Consider the following 13426-nt stretch of genomic DNA (forward strand, 5'->3'; position numbering starts at 1 on the left):
GTGCATGTGTCCTGTCTTGTGTTTGTGTCCCTTCTGGTAGTACACAGGATGGGATAATAGAAGCAATAGAAACTTTGTGGGAGAACCTGGGCTTATGACACCTTCCCTCCTCTCACTTGATGATACTGATCTTGGTCATTTTTATACACTTCTCTAGAATAATCTTTGTACTCAAAATTCTATCAATTCAATGAGCTTTTAGAAGCTACAGCCACCTAACAGTAGCACTTAGTAACCTGAAAGTCTAAAGCCCAACTTAATACACTTAGTTTTTCTCCTGGGTCCTTTTGACCATGTTTCCTTTTTTTTATTGCCTGTCGTTTCTAAAGGTCCTTGAACTTGTTTATTAAACTATTCCTTCATTCACTATCTACTCTAGTGCCCTATGAGGATGCTATATAAAAATCCATGCATGCCCTTAATAAGGTTTTTTTTCTCATTATGAAAGTAATATTACTTATTAAGATGCTTTGACAGAAGTATACAGAATTATAAACAATGAAATATATTACCTTTCCCCCTCTTCTCCTCATCTATCTTCATGATGTCTGGTAGATTTATGCTAAGATTGTCCAAGGCCATAATTTCTCAGAAGAAAGGAATTCTAAATCTTGTATTAATGGAGACACAAATAACCTTGCATAAATTAAACCCTGAAATTAAGAAACAAATTTTAGAGCCAAACATGCCTCTAATAATACCCTCTTAATACTATCCCCCTCCTCCTGGACTTGGTATTTTTAGTCTTGTATACTTACAAAAACAAATAAAATGACAAAATTTTAGTAGATCAAGGAAACTATTTCCCTCCCCTGTCATGCATTGCTCAGAGAATATTATAATTAACTCAGTGTTCACTGGTACTCTTCCACTCTCAGGCAGTTGCTTCTTTCTGGGTTATTTCACAGGGCTTTGTTAGGAGGAAGCTAGCCCCACGTCAAAACAGGTTAAACATCATGACCCTATTTTCTCTTGGATGCAGTGCTGTGGGCAGGGGCAGCAGGGTCGGAATCACTGGGTGTTCTTCTGATGGACTGAAATACACACATCTTATTCTGTGCTTTATTAAACTCAGGTCTTACGACAGAAAACAAATTGTCTCCAAGGGAACTTTGTCACCAGGGTGCCTGTTCAATAGTGATGTCTCTAGCTGCCACAGAAACTACATGGGAAGATCAATGATGGGTTTGCTTGAAATTGCCCTGGGACTGAGTCTCTTCTTGCTGGCCTGCATTTACATTTGTAATCAAAGCATCCTTTTTGCCTTTCAGTGGGTGTAGAGCTGTCTTCAGTGACTCTCAATTCACTTAAATTGCACATTTCCCCCAAACAATCTTACTTTCTGTAAATTGGCAGAATTCATTCCTTCCCTGAGCTGGGGATGCTTAGATCTTTTAAAATTAAATACCTAAGCTTGGGCACATACCACTTAAAAGGAAAGCAGAATGAAAGTTGAACTAATTCAAACCAGAGTATGGTGGTCTGAATGAGGATGGCCTTGAGAGGCTCATATATTTGCATGCTTGGGCCACAGTTTGTGGAACTATTATGGAAAGATTAGGAGGTATGGCCTTTTTAGAGGAAGTGTGTCACTGGGGAGGGCTTAGAGGTTTCAAAAGCCCCAAAGTATTCCCAGTGTCAGTCTCTCTTCCTCTATCTTATGACTCAACATGTAAGCTCTCAGCTACTGCTCAAGCATCAGATCTAACTGCCTGCTGCCATACTCCCACCATGATGGTCATAGACTCAGCCTCTGAAACTATAAGCCCCAAATAAACTCTTTCTTCTCTAACTTGCTGGATGCATGTTATATCTATAATTAGCTGGATGCACAAATCTTATCTCTGTGTCTTCATTGCCATCTCTCCACCAGTCCAGTGTTCTGAGTATCTCCTAGGTGTTAGACCACAGCACTGTGCCCTAGGGCTCCTGCTGCAAGGACAGAAAAAGGGTACAGCCTTCCTCACAAAGCAGTTCAGCTTCTTTCAGAGAAGCTCAGAAAGCCATAGGTCTCAGTTTTGTTCTGCATCTTCATGATGGCTGGAATACGAACTGCCTTCCACACGGATTAACCTTTGACCTCCAGCTGGTAATACTATTTGGGAAAGTTGTAGAAACATAGTAGATGGGGACTAATATGACGATGTAGGTCTTTGTGGACAGACCCTTGAGACTTATAAATGCTCCGCATCCTCCTGACTCTGCTCTTCCTGCTTCTTGTCTTCCTTGAGGGAACAAAACGCTCTTCTGACACTTGCTCCAGCCACCCTGTCTCACCCAAACATGTAGAGAGAGCCATGAGGCCATGGACCAAACCCTCTGAACCTGAACCAAAATAAATCCTTCTGTCCTTCAGTTGTTCTTTCAGGCAGTTTGTCATAGCAGCTGAGGTGGCTTGAAAGAAAATGGCCCCTAAAGGGAGTGGCACTATTAGGAGGTGTGGCTTTGTTGGAGGAAGCATGTCACTGTTAGGGCAGGCTTCAGGGTCTCTTTTGCTCAAGCTTCCCTCAGTGTGACTTTGAGTTGCCTTCGTGTTGCCTGTAAGATGTAGCACTCTCAGCTCCAGCACCACATCTACCTGCACATGCTCCCCATCATGATGATAATGGACTGAATCTCTGAACTATAAGTGAGCCACCGCAATTCAATGCTTTCTTTGCTGTGTTCCCATTGTCTCTTCACGAAATAAAAACCCTAACTAAAACAGCAACAAATGTAACTAAACAGCCTCCACTATCTAAAATTGTAATGTTAATACCCAAATAAGTCTTAATTGGTCAATTACAAGAAAAGGATAAAAATAGACATCTACTTTAATCCACTAATAAATCAACTTAGTAAATTGAAGAATTTTTCAAGTCTTAGTCAAATTTTTGTTCTTTTTTTTAACCTGTGGGCATTTAAAAAATTAAATTATTTTTCTTTTATGTGTATGGTTGTTTTGCCTGCATGTATGATTATGTGCTTTATGTATTCAGCTGCCCTTGGAGGTGAGAAGGGGGTTGAATCCCCTGGAACTAGAATTAACAGACAGTTTATGAACTACCATGTGGGTGCTTGAATTAAACCCCAGGCCCTCTGGCAGAGTGACCAGTGCTTTTAAGTGCTGAAGCATTCCTCCAGCCCTCTACTGGAATGTTTTGCTTTTGTATTCCATCTCTACTGATTACTCCATATTGAATTGGATTGCATCACAAAAGAGCAACAAGTTGACCTTTGCTAGCTACTAAGCGGAGAAGGCATAAGACCCTTTGCAAGCAGCAAAGCAACTGTGCACTAAGGATGTGAGCAGGTACCAGCTCTACAGAAGCAAAAATCCCCTCTTCAGTTCCTGCTTTGCACCCTCCTCTGAGGACTATAAAGGGGTGTAGATGCCATGTTAGGGTTTCTATTGCTGTGAAGAGACAACCATGATCACAGCAACTCTTATAAGGAAAACATTTCATTGAGAGGGCTCACTTACAGTTTCAGAGATGCGGTCCCATTATCATCATGGTGGGGAGCATGGCAGCATGCAGGTAGAGGTGGTGCTGCAAGAGTAGCTGAGAATACTACATCTTTCAGGCAACAGGAAGTAGACTAAAACATTGGGTGGTATTCTGAGCATAGGAAACCTCAAAGCCCTCCTCCGCAGTGACACACTTCCTCCAATAAGGCCATACCCATTCCAACAAAGCCACACCTCCTAATAGTACACTCCCTATGAAATTATGGGGCTAATTACCTTCAAGCTACCACAAGCCAGTTGATCACATACTACCAACAGCTCTGATGTGTTCTTATTTGATAGATTGAATGATATGCCCCTAAAAGTCATATTCACTCAGAACCTTGCAATGTAGCCTCATATGGAAATGATCATCACAGATGAATTAGATTACAATAAGGTCAGAACAGATCACATAATTCAGTGATCAGGGTCATAGTGGGAGGGAAATTTGACTGCAGGAACATGCACAGGGGAAGGCGATGTGCAGGACACATAGAGAAGATATTATGTAATAACAGAATCAGAGTACTCAGAGATGTCTGCACAAGATAAGGGACAACAAGGGTGGGCACCAGTGACCACCAGAAGCTAGGAAAGAGGGAGAGGTGGGCATCTAAGTAGACCTTACCGTGCCTGTTTTGAGCCATTGGGTTTTCCTGTAGAACTGCTCACAATCTCAGTAATAATCAGACTTCAAACTCCTGAGGTGTGAAATAACAGGTCCCCATGGTATATGAAACTTTGGGAAGGTAATACCCTACTAACCTCCCCTTCTGCTGTACTATTTTCTGTAGGGTAAGTCTGCACAGAGAGCTGAAGGAGGGGGGGGGATTGTAGCTTTATGCCCAAAGGCTGCCCCAACTCCTGCTCCAAGTACTTTACAATGGTAGCAGTGGAAACCAAGGAGCTAACAATCTGCAGGATCCACAGAGGCCAGGTAGGAACTTTAATGAGAAGTTCATCTGATCCCTAAAGCCACTACTGTTCTCCAGGCTGTTGTTGCCCTGAAGGAAAGTGTTCCCTATAACACCCTCTTTTCCTATTTGTCACAGTTAGTTTTGCATTAAATATCTCAATTATTTGAATTAAGAGATTATTTAATACAGAATGAACGTATGTATAGGGCTAGGCAACCTTTGACCTCACAATGAGGGGACAATTGACACACTCTCTGGTATCTCTCAACAAAAGGCATGGGAGACCCCTAGTTAAGAGGATGTATGTCTTAATTGTGCCTAATGTGGTCCCTGAAGCTTGCAGTCCACTCACATCTGGAGCCAAGCCTCATGTGACAATGCTACCATCCCACCAGTTTTCCTGAGCTGACAGGTAGCAATGCCTAACAGTATGTATGTTACCTTTTCAGGAACAGTAACCCACTGTGCAATGTATAGATCTATTGTTTTGTTTTCAGGCTTTTGGAACACATATATGAACACATATAAAAGAGAGACGAAGATTGTTATAATGCCTTTCTATTTATTAAAATGATGTTCTCTCTCCATAGTTCCCCCTATTGCAGAAGGAAAAGTAGCTAAGTTGTAGTGTAAAGAGATTTAATTACAAGGAGGTATTTCAAAGTGACTCACAGGCAAATGAGGATACCCGCCTCTCTCCCTAGCAGCAGGGCCTCCACGCACAACTGCTCATAAGAATTACAGGTCACCATTCTGGGATCAACCTTCCCTTTGGGGTGATAGAATATTGTGGAGTTGGCAGCTTTTGTCATCTGCTGCTAAAGCCCCCCAAAAGAAAAGATTCAGCACTTTTAAAGGTCCCCTGTCCCCAGACTATTTTTGATTTACAGGGCTGACAAGGTCAGCTCTTCAATGGCTGCAACCCAGAGCCTCAGACTAAGAAAGATTCAATTTATCTCATAATTCCAGATCTGCTCCTGTCCTCCCCGCATTTGAAACCTCTGGTGACAGGAGGGGAGCAAACACTTCTGTGTGGTATAGGTAATTTACTGTGTTGTGAATTAGATGACCTCTCCTCACATAGAGACAATTGAGTTCCGTGTCACACCCTTGTTTTTATTACTTGATACTTTATCATCTTTGACTTTTCTCTGCTGTTATCAGCGATGTCTTCAAAAGCCCACTGGTAGGTCAGGACTGACCTATTCTAAGCCGAGGATGGATTTACATTTTTCAATCCTTTTTATCTGGTTCTATCAGTATTCATAAGCCTTAGGAGGAGCTCGGAGTTCAACATCAACCTCAGGGTCAATCAATAGACTAAAATGGGAAAGGTCATGTGAGATAGAGCACCAGGGAAATGTTGCAGTCTCACTGAGAGGTCTAGAATGATGGCTCAGTGGTTAAGGACACTTCTTCCTCTTACAGAGGAGCTGGGTTCATTTCCCAGCACCCATATGGTGACTCCAAACTATCTGTAACTCCAGTTCCAGGGACTCAATGCCCTCTTCTGACCTCTGCAGTCACCTGGCACATACATGGTGCACATATATACATGCAAAACTTTCATACACTTAAAAAATTAAATAAATAAAACTTTTTAAATTTTCAAGAAAATTAATATAGAATTAGTCTTTAAAGAACTTGATTGTTGTTGCTTTGTTTTTTCCTGTTTTGATAGTTGGCATGGCATCCAACTTAAAAGGAAACAAGTGTCTAAATAAATATTAATATTGGATGTCACCTAAAAGTTCTTTGAGATTGTCCATGTGAGCTCTAATTTCACTGAGGGATGTTGTGTCAAAAAATCAATTAAAGAAGTTACCTGATTTTGGCCTCTGACTTCCAAACACATGTACACATATGAACAAGTACATGTCACACACACACACACACACATACACACCACAAAATCCCAGAAAGCAAATTTAAAGCAACAAGTCAATTTGTGAACTTAGAGCCTTTAAGTGTATAAATAAGTAGCTAAAAGTACACGATACAATCATATATGAGGAAACATAAGGTCCATTTTCCCCACAGTCAATATTCTGTGACTATTCTATGGTAATGAGCCTCATCAGTTTGCTTGCAATACAAAGAGCAGCCGCCACAAGCTCACTGGCAGACACCCATCCCCTGCCTGCCACTATCATATCCACAATCATCCAGATAACTTCAGAAATTTCTTGAAGAGATTTCATTCTTCCATTTTTATGGTCTGAAAACTCCATTTAGGGCATCTTCAATTATTGATTCATATATCATGGGTTCCTAAGCTGTTGGCCTTAGGCATGGACAGAATCAGAAGCCGTACACTGACATGAGGGGCTGGCCCCTCTGTCTTTCCTCTCTCAGTCTCTTTGCTTGACTTCCTTAAGAATTGCTTTCTTTCTATGGCAGGTGAAGTTCCAGTTTTATAGCTCCTGAGTGTAGAATTCAGCAGAAAAAGGTTGTCTCCTCAGATAGACTCTGGTTTGGGTGGCACGTGTATCCTTAAACTAACCACTAAAGAGAAGAGAACAGGGTTTCCTGGTCAGCCCGACCTGGCCCCTCCTCTTCTTACAGCTAGGGTTATGAAAAACAACTCCCTTATTGGAAAAGTAGTGGCCATTCTGTGATACCTCAGTAAAACCCCCCACTCTATCCCCTACAAACAAAGAGAAGCTTAAACCAGGATTCCTAAGTGTAGATAAGAACTTAGACCCCTTTTCCCCAGGTGGCTGTATCTGCTACAGGGACTTTGGAAAACACAGAGTCAGGATATTCGACCAAAAGACTAAAAAAAGGGAAGCAGGTTAAAATAAATTATATGGTCTGTGCCTTTAAGAACTAGCCTCACAAAGAAAGGGGAGTGCTCCTTCCAACCTCCCTGCTGTGAGTGAGAGATTTGGAAGAGCCTCCCTGGAGGCTTGTAAACTTAGAATACACCTTACTTTTGCATTCTGTATGTACCTAAAGTCTCCAGTGGCAGCTTTGGGGATCTAGGCACAATAAGACCCTCACTCTATTGTCTCAAAAAGGGGGCCTTAGACAAAGATATCTCAATATAGATAGACCCCAGGCTAGTTTCAAGTCCCCAGAAATGATGGCGCCAGCCCCAGGAACTCAAAAGAACAAAGTCAGGATGTCTGATGGTAACCAATTAACCACAAGATGCCCCTCTCCAGAGATAACATGACCAGACCCCGGAGATGAGTTGTAAAAACTCCTGACAGGGCAAACAGATAAGCTAGAATAAGATAAAGTCCAGGCCTGGGAAAAGCTGGACCAATCAAGGATGGACCCGTACTAACCCCCTCCTCTCTAAGAAATTTTATGGGTTTTGCCTATAAAAACTAACTTCCCCACGAAAGAGTAACTTCCCTGCCTCACTTGAGATGGCTTGAGATGAGTTCCCTGTCATGACTTGCAGCAGAAGTAAACCTTGCTTTTGCATTCTGGTATGCTCGTCCTTGGTGGTCTCTCTGGGGGTTACGATCTGGGCACAACAATTCCACTCCTGGAAATGGATGGTCTATAATGTGGTGACATTATTTCCAGAGGCATTGTCCTGTTTAAAGTAATATTACATTTATTGAAAACTTAACTATGTGGTTGAAACCGGTTTTGCTAATTTTTGCGGAAGAGAAGTGAAGAAACATCCTATTCTAGATAGAACACCCAAAACAGTCCAAAGAAATGATACTCCAAAGGTCAGCTTGGTGAAACAATGAGCTCATTGGAATTTCTCCAAGGAGTGTTGGGGAGGAGTTGCTTACAGGTGCAGGGACTCAAAGGCACAGTGTCATTGAAAAGTCCCCCTCCCCCCACCCACCCAGGATGGGTAGCAATTCAAGAAAGCTGCAGTCCAGGAGTTCTATGCATCACTTGCAGGGGGGCTCTGTGGATGCAATAGTATCTTCTCCAAGAAGCTAGGCTGTTCAGTTTCTTCCCCAGGCACCTATTTCTTGCTTCGTTAATCGTGGGCAAGAGCCTTGTGAAACCTGTAAGTTTCAGAGCTTCCTTTCATACTTGTAAGGCTGTTCGCTTTCTAAGTCTTATGAGCCACCTTCCTCCCTCCAGGAGGGATACTGTCTGAGGGGTGGTTATTAAATATCCATGAATGGCACTAATATTTCATCACTATTCTGTGACTACTTAGTGTCACCCATATGGTTTGTTAAATGGCAGAACTACTCTCCAGTTGTCTTAATATAAGCAGTTTTTTTTTTGTTTTTTTGTTTTGGTTTGGTTTGGTTTGGTTTGGTTTTTTATAGATACTTGATGCAATAGGTCCAGGAGGGATGTAGATCACCACTGATGAGGCCAATTCACCCATTAGGGTTATTTGATGTACCACACATTTTTGTAAATACTGCAAAACTTACCAACAACCTATAAGACATAGTTTTCATTAGTCTGTTTTCTCAAATATGAAACCTGATGTACAGAGATACAACTTTACTCAAAATGACACAGCTCAAAAATAGGAGTGAGATTTGAGTTTAGGTTCAGAATTTGTCTTCTTAGTCACTAAACTGTGTTGTAAGAAAACTATCCTGAGAACATCAGATTGCCCCCTAATGTAGATTACACCAAGGAAGGATAAAGAATCATAGCCAGATGACATGATTTAGTGAAGGCTACTGAAGGTGTCTCACCTACAAATGATCTCCCTCACTGGCACCCCCTCATGTCAATTCTAATATCCTAAGTCTTTATTTATTTATTTATTATTTGTAAATAACATTGGGATAGGTAAAGCATGGAATGGAACCAATGCCAATCACTGAAATAACAAATTGACTTAGACCAGGTCTCAACTAGAAGTTAAATTTGCCCTCTTTCCAAGGACAGGTCCCCTCAAGCCTTTTTGATTGTCTGAACACAGGGGGATGAAGGGATGGGGCTGAAAGAGCCCTAGTATTCTGCTTGGTGTCCTTCCCAAAGACTAAGACTCATCTAGTCCAAAATATCAGTTCTGAAAAGGTTGAGCTGCCTTGTCTTTTACCATAAATACTGTGGTCAATTTATACACTTGACATGTGTCAGGGTCAGCCTAGGGCCCAAGTAATTTTCTGGGAAGTCCTCTGCCCCTTCCTGATCCATAGGTTTGCATAGTATGGTTTAATTTAGGCAATACCTTTAGGATTTTAGAATTACACTGATACTGTTTTAATTTAAACAATCTATTAATAGACCTTTGTTTATTGAAAGTAACACTCTGAGTGTTTACTATGCCTCAGGCTCATCTACCTCATGTTAGATGAATTCACATCCAAAATATGAAAGCCGCCCTATTTACTGAGTTACTGTATGCTGACATTTCTCAATTTCCAGCAAATTGTCTCGTAACTAGGAATATGATTAAGTCCTTGAAAGCTATTTTTGTTATTATTGAGGTAATTAAGATGTGATCGCCATTCCACTTTAGTCAGTACATCCGCTCTCTGGTAAATAAGGAATCAAATGCTGCTCAGTGAGGAACTGCATGTGTCTCAGAGAATGAGTGAGCAGAAGGCCTCTTGTCTACATCTTTGTGTTTTCAACCAAGGCTTTGATTTAGCTGGAGCAAGAATACTTTTTAAAACCATAGCTTTGAGGAATTTTTACAGGAAGTATTATCTATGTATAAAATTAATAGGAACTTCATCATTATTTACTACATTTTTTGTACATAATAATGATCTTTTTCTTGACATGTTCATTTGTGTACATGATGTATTTTAATCGCATTCACTTCCTATTACCCTTCCCCCCAATCCTACTCTAGCTAATGCCCCTCCTCTTCCAAACTCTCCCTCTTTCGACCTTCATGTCCTGTGTATACGGCTCAATGACTTTCATTAAGGTTGTTTACAGGAGTATGAGTAATGGCTTATTTAAAGGAGCATGGGTGCCTGCACCACTAAAGAAATCATCCCTCTCTCTCACACATCAACCATTGACTGAGTACAAATCCACAGGGAAAGGTGGGACCCCCTTCCATGGCAGATGTTGACAGGCTCAGCCTTATATAGAGCTTGTGTAGATACATTACCTGACTTTATTGCTTGATCTTCTATTGGTTCTACTAAGCTTTGTTGGTTTGGGTTCCTACATCCTTCTTTGCCTGGATGATTTAGAAACAGAAGTCTCCAATGAGCAGCTCCTTTTCTCCATGTGTTGCAAATAGGTCCTGTGCCTAGTTTTTAGCCTGCTTCCTCTTGTGTGATTGTGACTCAAACTCATTAGGACCACAACCATTGCTAAGGACAGGTTTTGGTTATGTTGAAAACTTTTCCTTAATTGAGTCTCCATAGGTTTTGTGGCTTGTAAAACATAAAACATACAAGTACCAAGGCAGCCCTTTCAGCTCAGCTGCCAGAAGCTACTACCACCATAATGGCCATGGTTCCAACATGGCTTCTTAGCCTCCATGGGGCTTCTATCTCAGCCCAGAAGCCACTGTCCCTGACTCCAGGCCTCCAGCAGAAAGCAATGCAGCCACAGACACCATCCACTGGTACAGACCAATCAACCACAACACTCTAGCTGCCTCTCTGTGCCGTCTCCATTGATTTGAGATGACTTAGTTTTTTTATAGGCTGACTTGACTACAATATAAAATGAAAGTACTGAATAGAGTTTGGTCTATCCCAACCCACCATTATGTTGAAGGGACTAAATAATAGTTCATGTTTCAAGATGAAAGAGGCCAGGTGTTTTAGTACTCACCTATAATTCCAGCACTGGGGTCAGAAATATAAGACCAGCCTGGGCTATATAGTGAGACCCTTTCTCAAAAAAAAATAAAATAAAACAGAACAACAACAAATAATTTGATTAATAATCAACAAAACAAAAAGATGAAAGACACTGCTGGCTGGTAAATACCAGGGAACATGTTAGAAGCAGAACCTATTCTTTCCAAGAGCCAATTGGGTTTGCTTAATAAGTTCTGATTCATAGACAAGGAGACCACAGGTTAACAAAGCTGGGCAAGCAGAGCTGGCATGAGTGATGTATAAACACTCATCTTTGTGATTCCATCATCCTTGGTTAAGTTTTTCATGCTCTAGCTAACTTGCTCATAGATTCTGGAACAGACCCTGAGAAGAGCTATAGCTTCATTATCCAAGAAATAGTAAACACCAGGTCTGCAACACAGTAAATTTAAACCTTCAGTTATGTTTATTGAAAATAAAAAAGCCAAGTCACAAGTTCTGTTAAGTGAAGTTCTGCCCATTCTAGATTCTCGGCTAGAATATTTACTAGCATCTGTGGCCTGGCGACATGAAATTCCCATAACATATGTCGATTCTTAGAATAGAATTTACTTACATACCCATTCATTCTACCACTTAACAGTTTATAGGGCGTTTAGTCCACTTTCTCCAGTACACCAGATGCAAGTTAAATCATAAGATGAACACTGTCCCTGCTCTCAGAAGACACAGGACAAGTAACCAACAAAGGGAAGTAATGCCCAAGTCTGGCAGAATTCAATAGCAAATTCAAAGGCCCTGAGGTAGGAACAGATCTGAAATACTCTAGGAACTTCTAAGGACAAGTGTGACTAAAAGTCACTGAAAGCAAAACATAAAACAAGCAAGAGGTGTGTGTGTGTGTGTGTGTGTGTGTGTGTGTGTGTGTGTGTGTGTGTGTATGACAGAGATAGAGACAGAGATAGAGACAGACAGAGAGAGTGCTCCTGAAGACATGAGGGTGTTCATGTGGAGGCCAGGGGTAAACCTTGATTGTTCCTCACATGCTGGCCAATTTAGTTTTTAAGACAAGATCTCTTACTCACTTGGAGCTCATTGGGCAAGCTAGACTGGCTGACCAGTCAGTGTCAGGCATCCACCTGCCTCTGCCTTCCTACTGCTAGGATTATAAACCTGTGCCACCTGACCCCGCTCTTTTCACATGGGTTCTGGGAATGGAACTCAGGTCCTCACCATTCCATGGCAAGCATTTCACCAACTGAGCTACCTCCTCAATGCCATGTTCTAATTTTTCATTAGCAGTTTTAAAAGTAATGGTAGTCTTCAAGATTTCCCTTTGCATTGTATGGTCAGAGTTATTACAGAAAGAGGAATCACTACAACCAATCTAACATTCATAATTATTATCCAAACCAAAGTCTGATTAGCAAGAAAAATAAGGAAAGCATTAAATACATGACACATGCCAATGTTTAGCATATGTAGACAAACTTCCTAAAAACAAAGAAGGCTGTTAAATGATGTAATTATGATTTATAATGTGAAAGGCAACAGAATGACAGAAGTTGTTTCTCAGGAGATGAACTTCACAACATTTTGCTTATTTGTTTGGCTTTCAGAATTACCATTTCTGAAGATGGAAACCTCAGAATTGTCAATGTGACTAAATCGGATGCTGGAAGTTACACCTGTATAGCCACTAACCATTTTGGAACCGCCAGCAGTACTGGGAATGTGATCGTGAAAGGTAATGGCTAACTCAAAGAGCTCATGTGTCTTCACTTCTAATAATAGAATCTATAGACATGGCAGTGTTCATATTAATATGTATAGATATCACTATTGCTAGATTAATTCATCACAGCAAACATGATATGATTAACAATCCTTCGAGAACCGTTGGTAATGAATATGATTGAAAGACTATCTTATTTCAGCATCATCCAATACAATTTGAGAATTACAGCCATTGTGTCTATTATAGTATTGTAACGAATGTTATCTGCAGTCCTTTAATTAAATTTCTTTCAAGTCTCTATAGGTTTGAAATTCATGTCGAGGAACCCTGTGCTAACAAATTAAAAACCCATGATTCAAGTACTATTTTTAGCAAACATTGCTTAAACAATGACATTGGCAGTTTTACAAAGAGCTGCCCTGGGTATTCAGAGATACGGATATGGCTTCTCCAAGTAATAAAGGGTTTTGATCACCTCTGTGCTTTGCTTAAGTCACCCAGCCATCCCTGTCAGTTTTAAGGAAATCAAATGTCCCTCATCTCTTAGTCTAGGTGCTTTATATTTCACGACTGAAAGTCCTTTATGCTCTTGGCA

At 40.9% G+C, this 13426-nt stretch overlaps 1 protein-coding gene across 8 annotated transcripts in view; it reads left to right on the top strand.

The window, feature by feature from the left end:
• Positions 1 to 13426, top strand: part of Cntn4 (contactin 4) — a 1006259-nt gene that overhangs the window by 908946 nt on the left and 83887 nt on the right. For all 8 annotated transcript variants that reach the window (XM_028886659.2, XM_028886661.2, XM_037204356.1 and 5 more), the window contains one exon: positions 12713 to 12840. In XM_028886659.2, coding sequence (XP_028742492.2) covers positions 12713 to 12840 — 128 coding nt within the window. The remainder of the gene's footprint in view (positions 1 to 12712; positions 12841 to 13426) is intronic.

This window comes from Peromyscus leucopus, chromosome 3, assembly GCF_004664715.2.
Source record: "Peromyscus leucopus breed LL Stock chromosome 3, UCI_PerLeu_2.1, whole genome shotgun sequence".
In the NCBI taxonomy this organism is placed as follows: Eukaryota; Metazoa; Chordata; class Mammalia; order Rodentia; family Cricetidae; genus Peromyscus; species Peromyscus leucopus.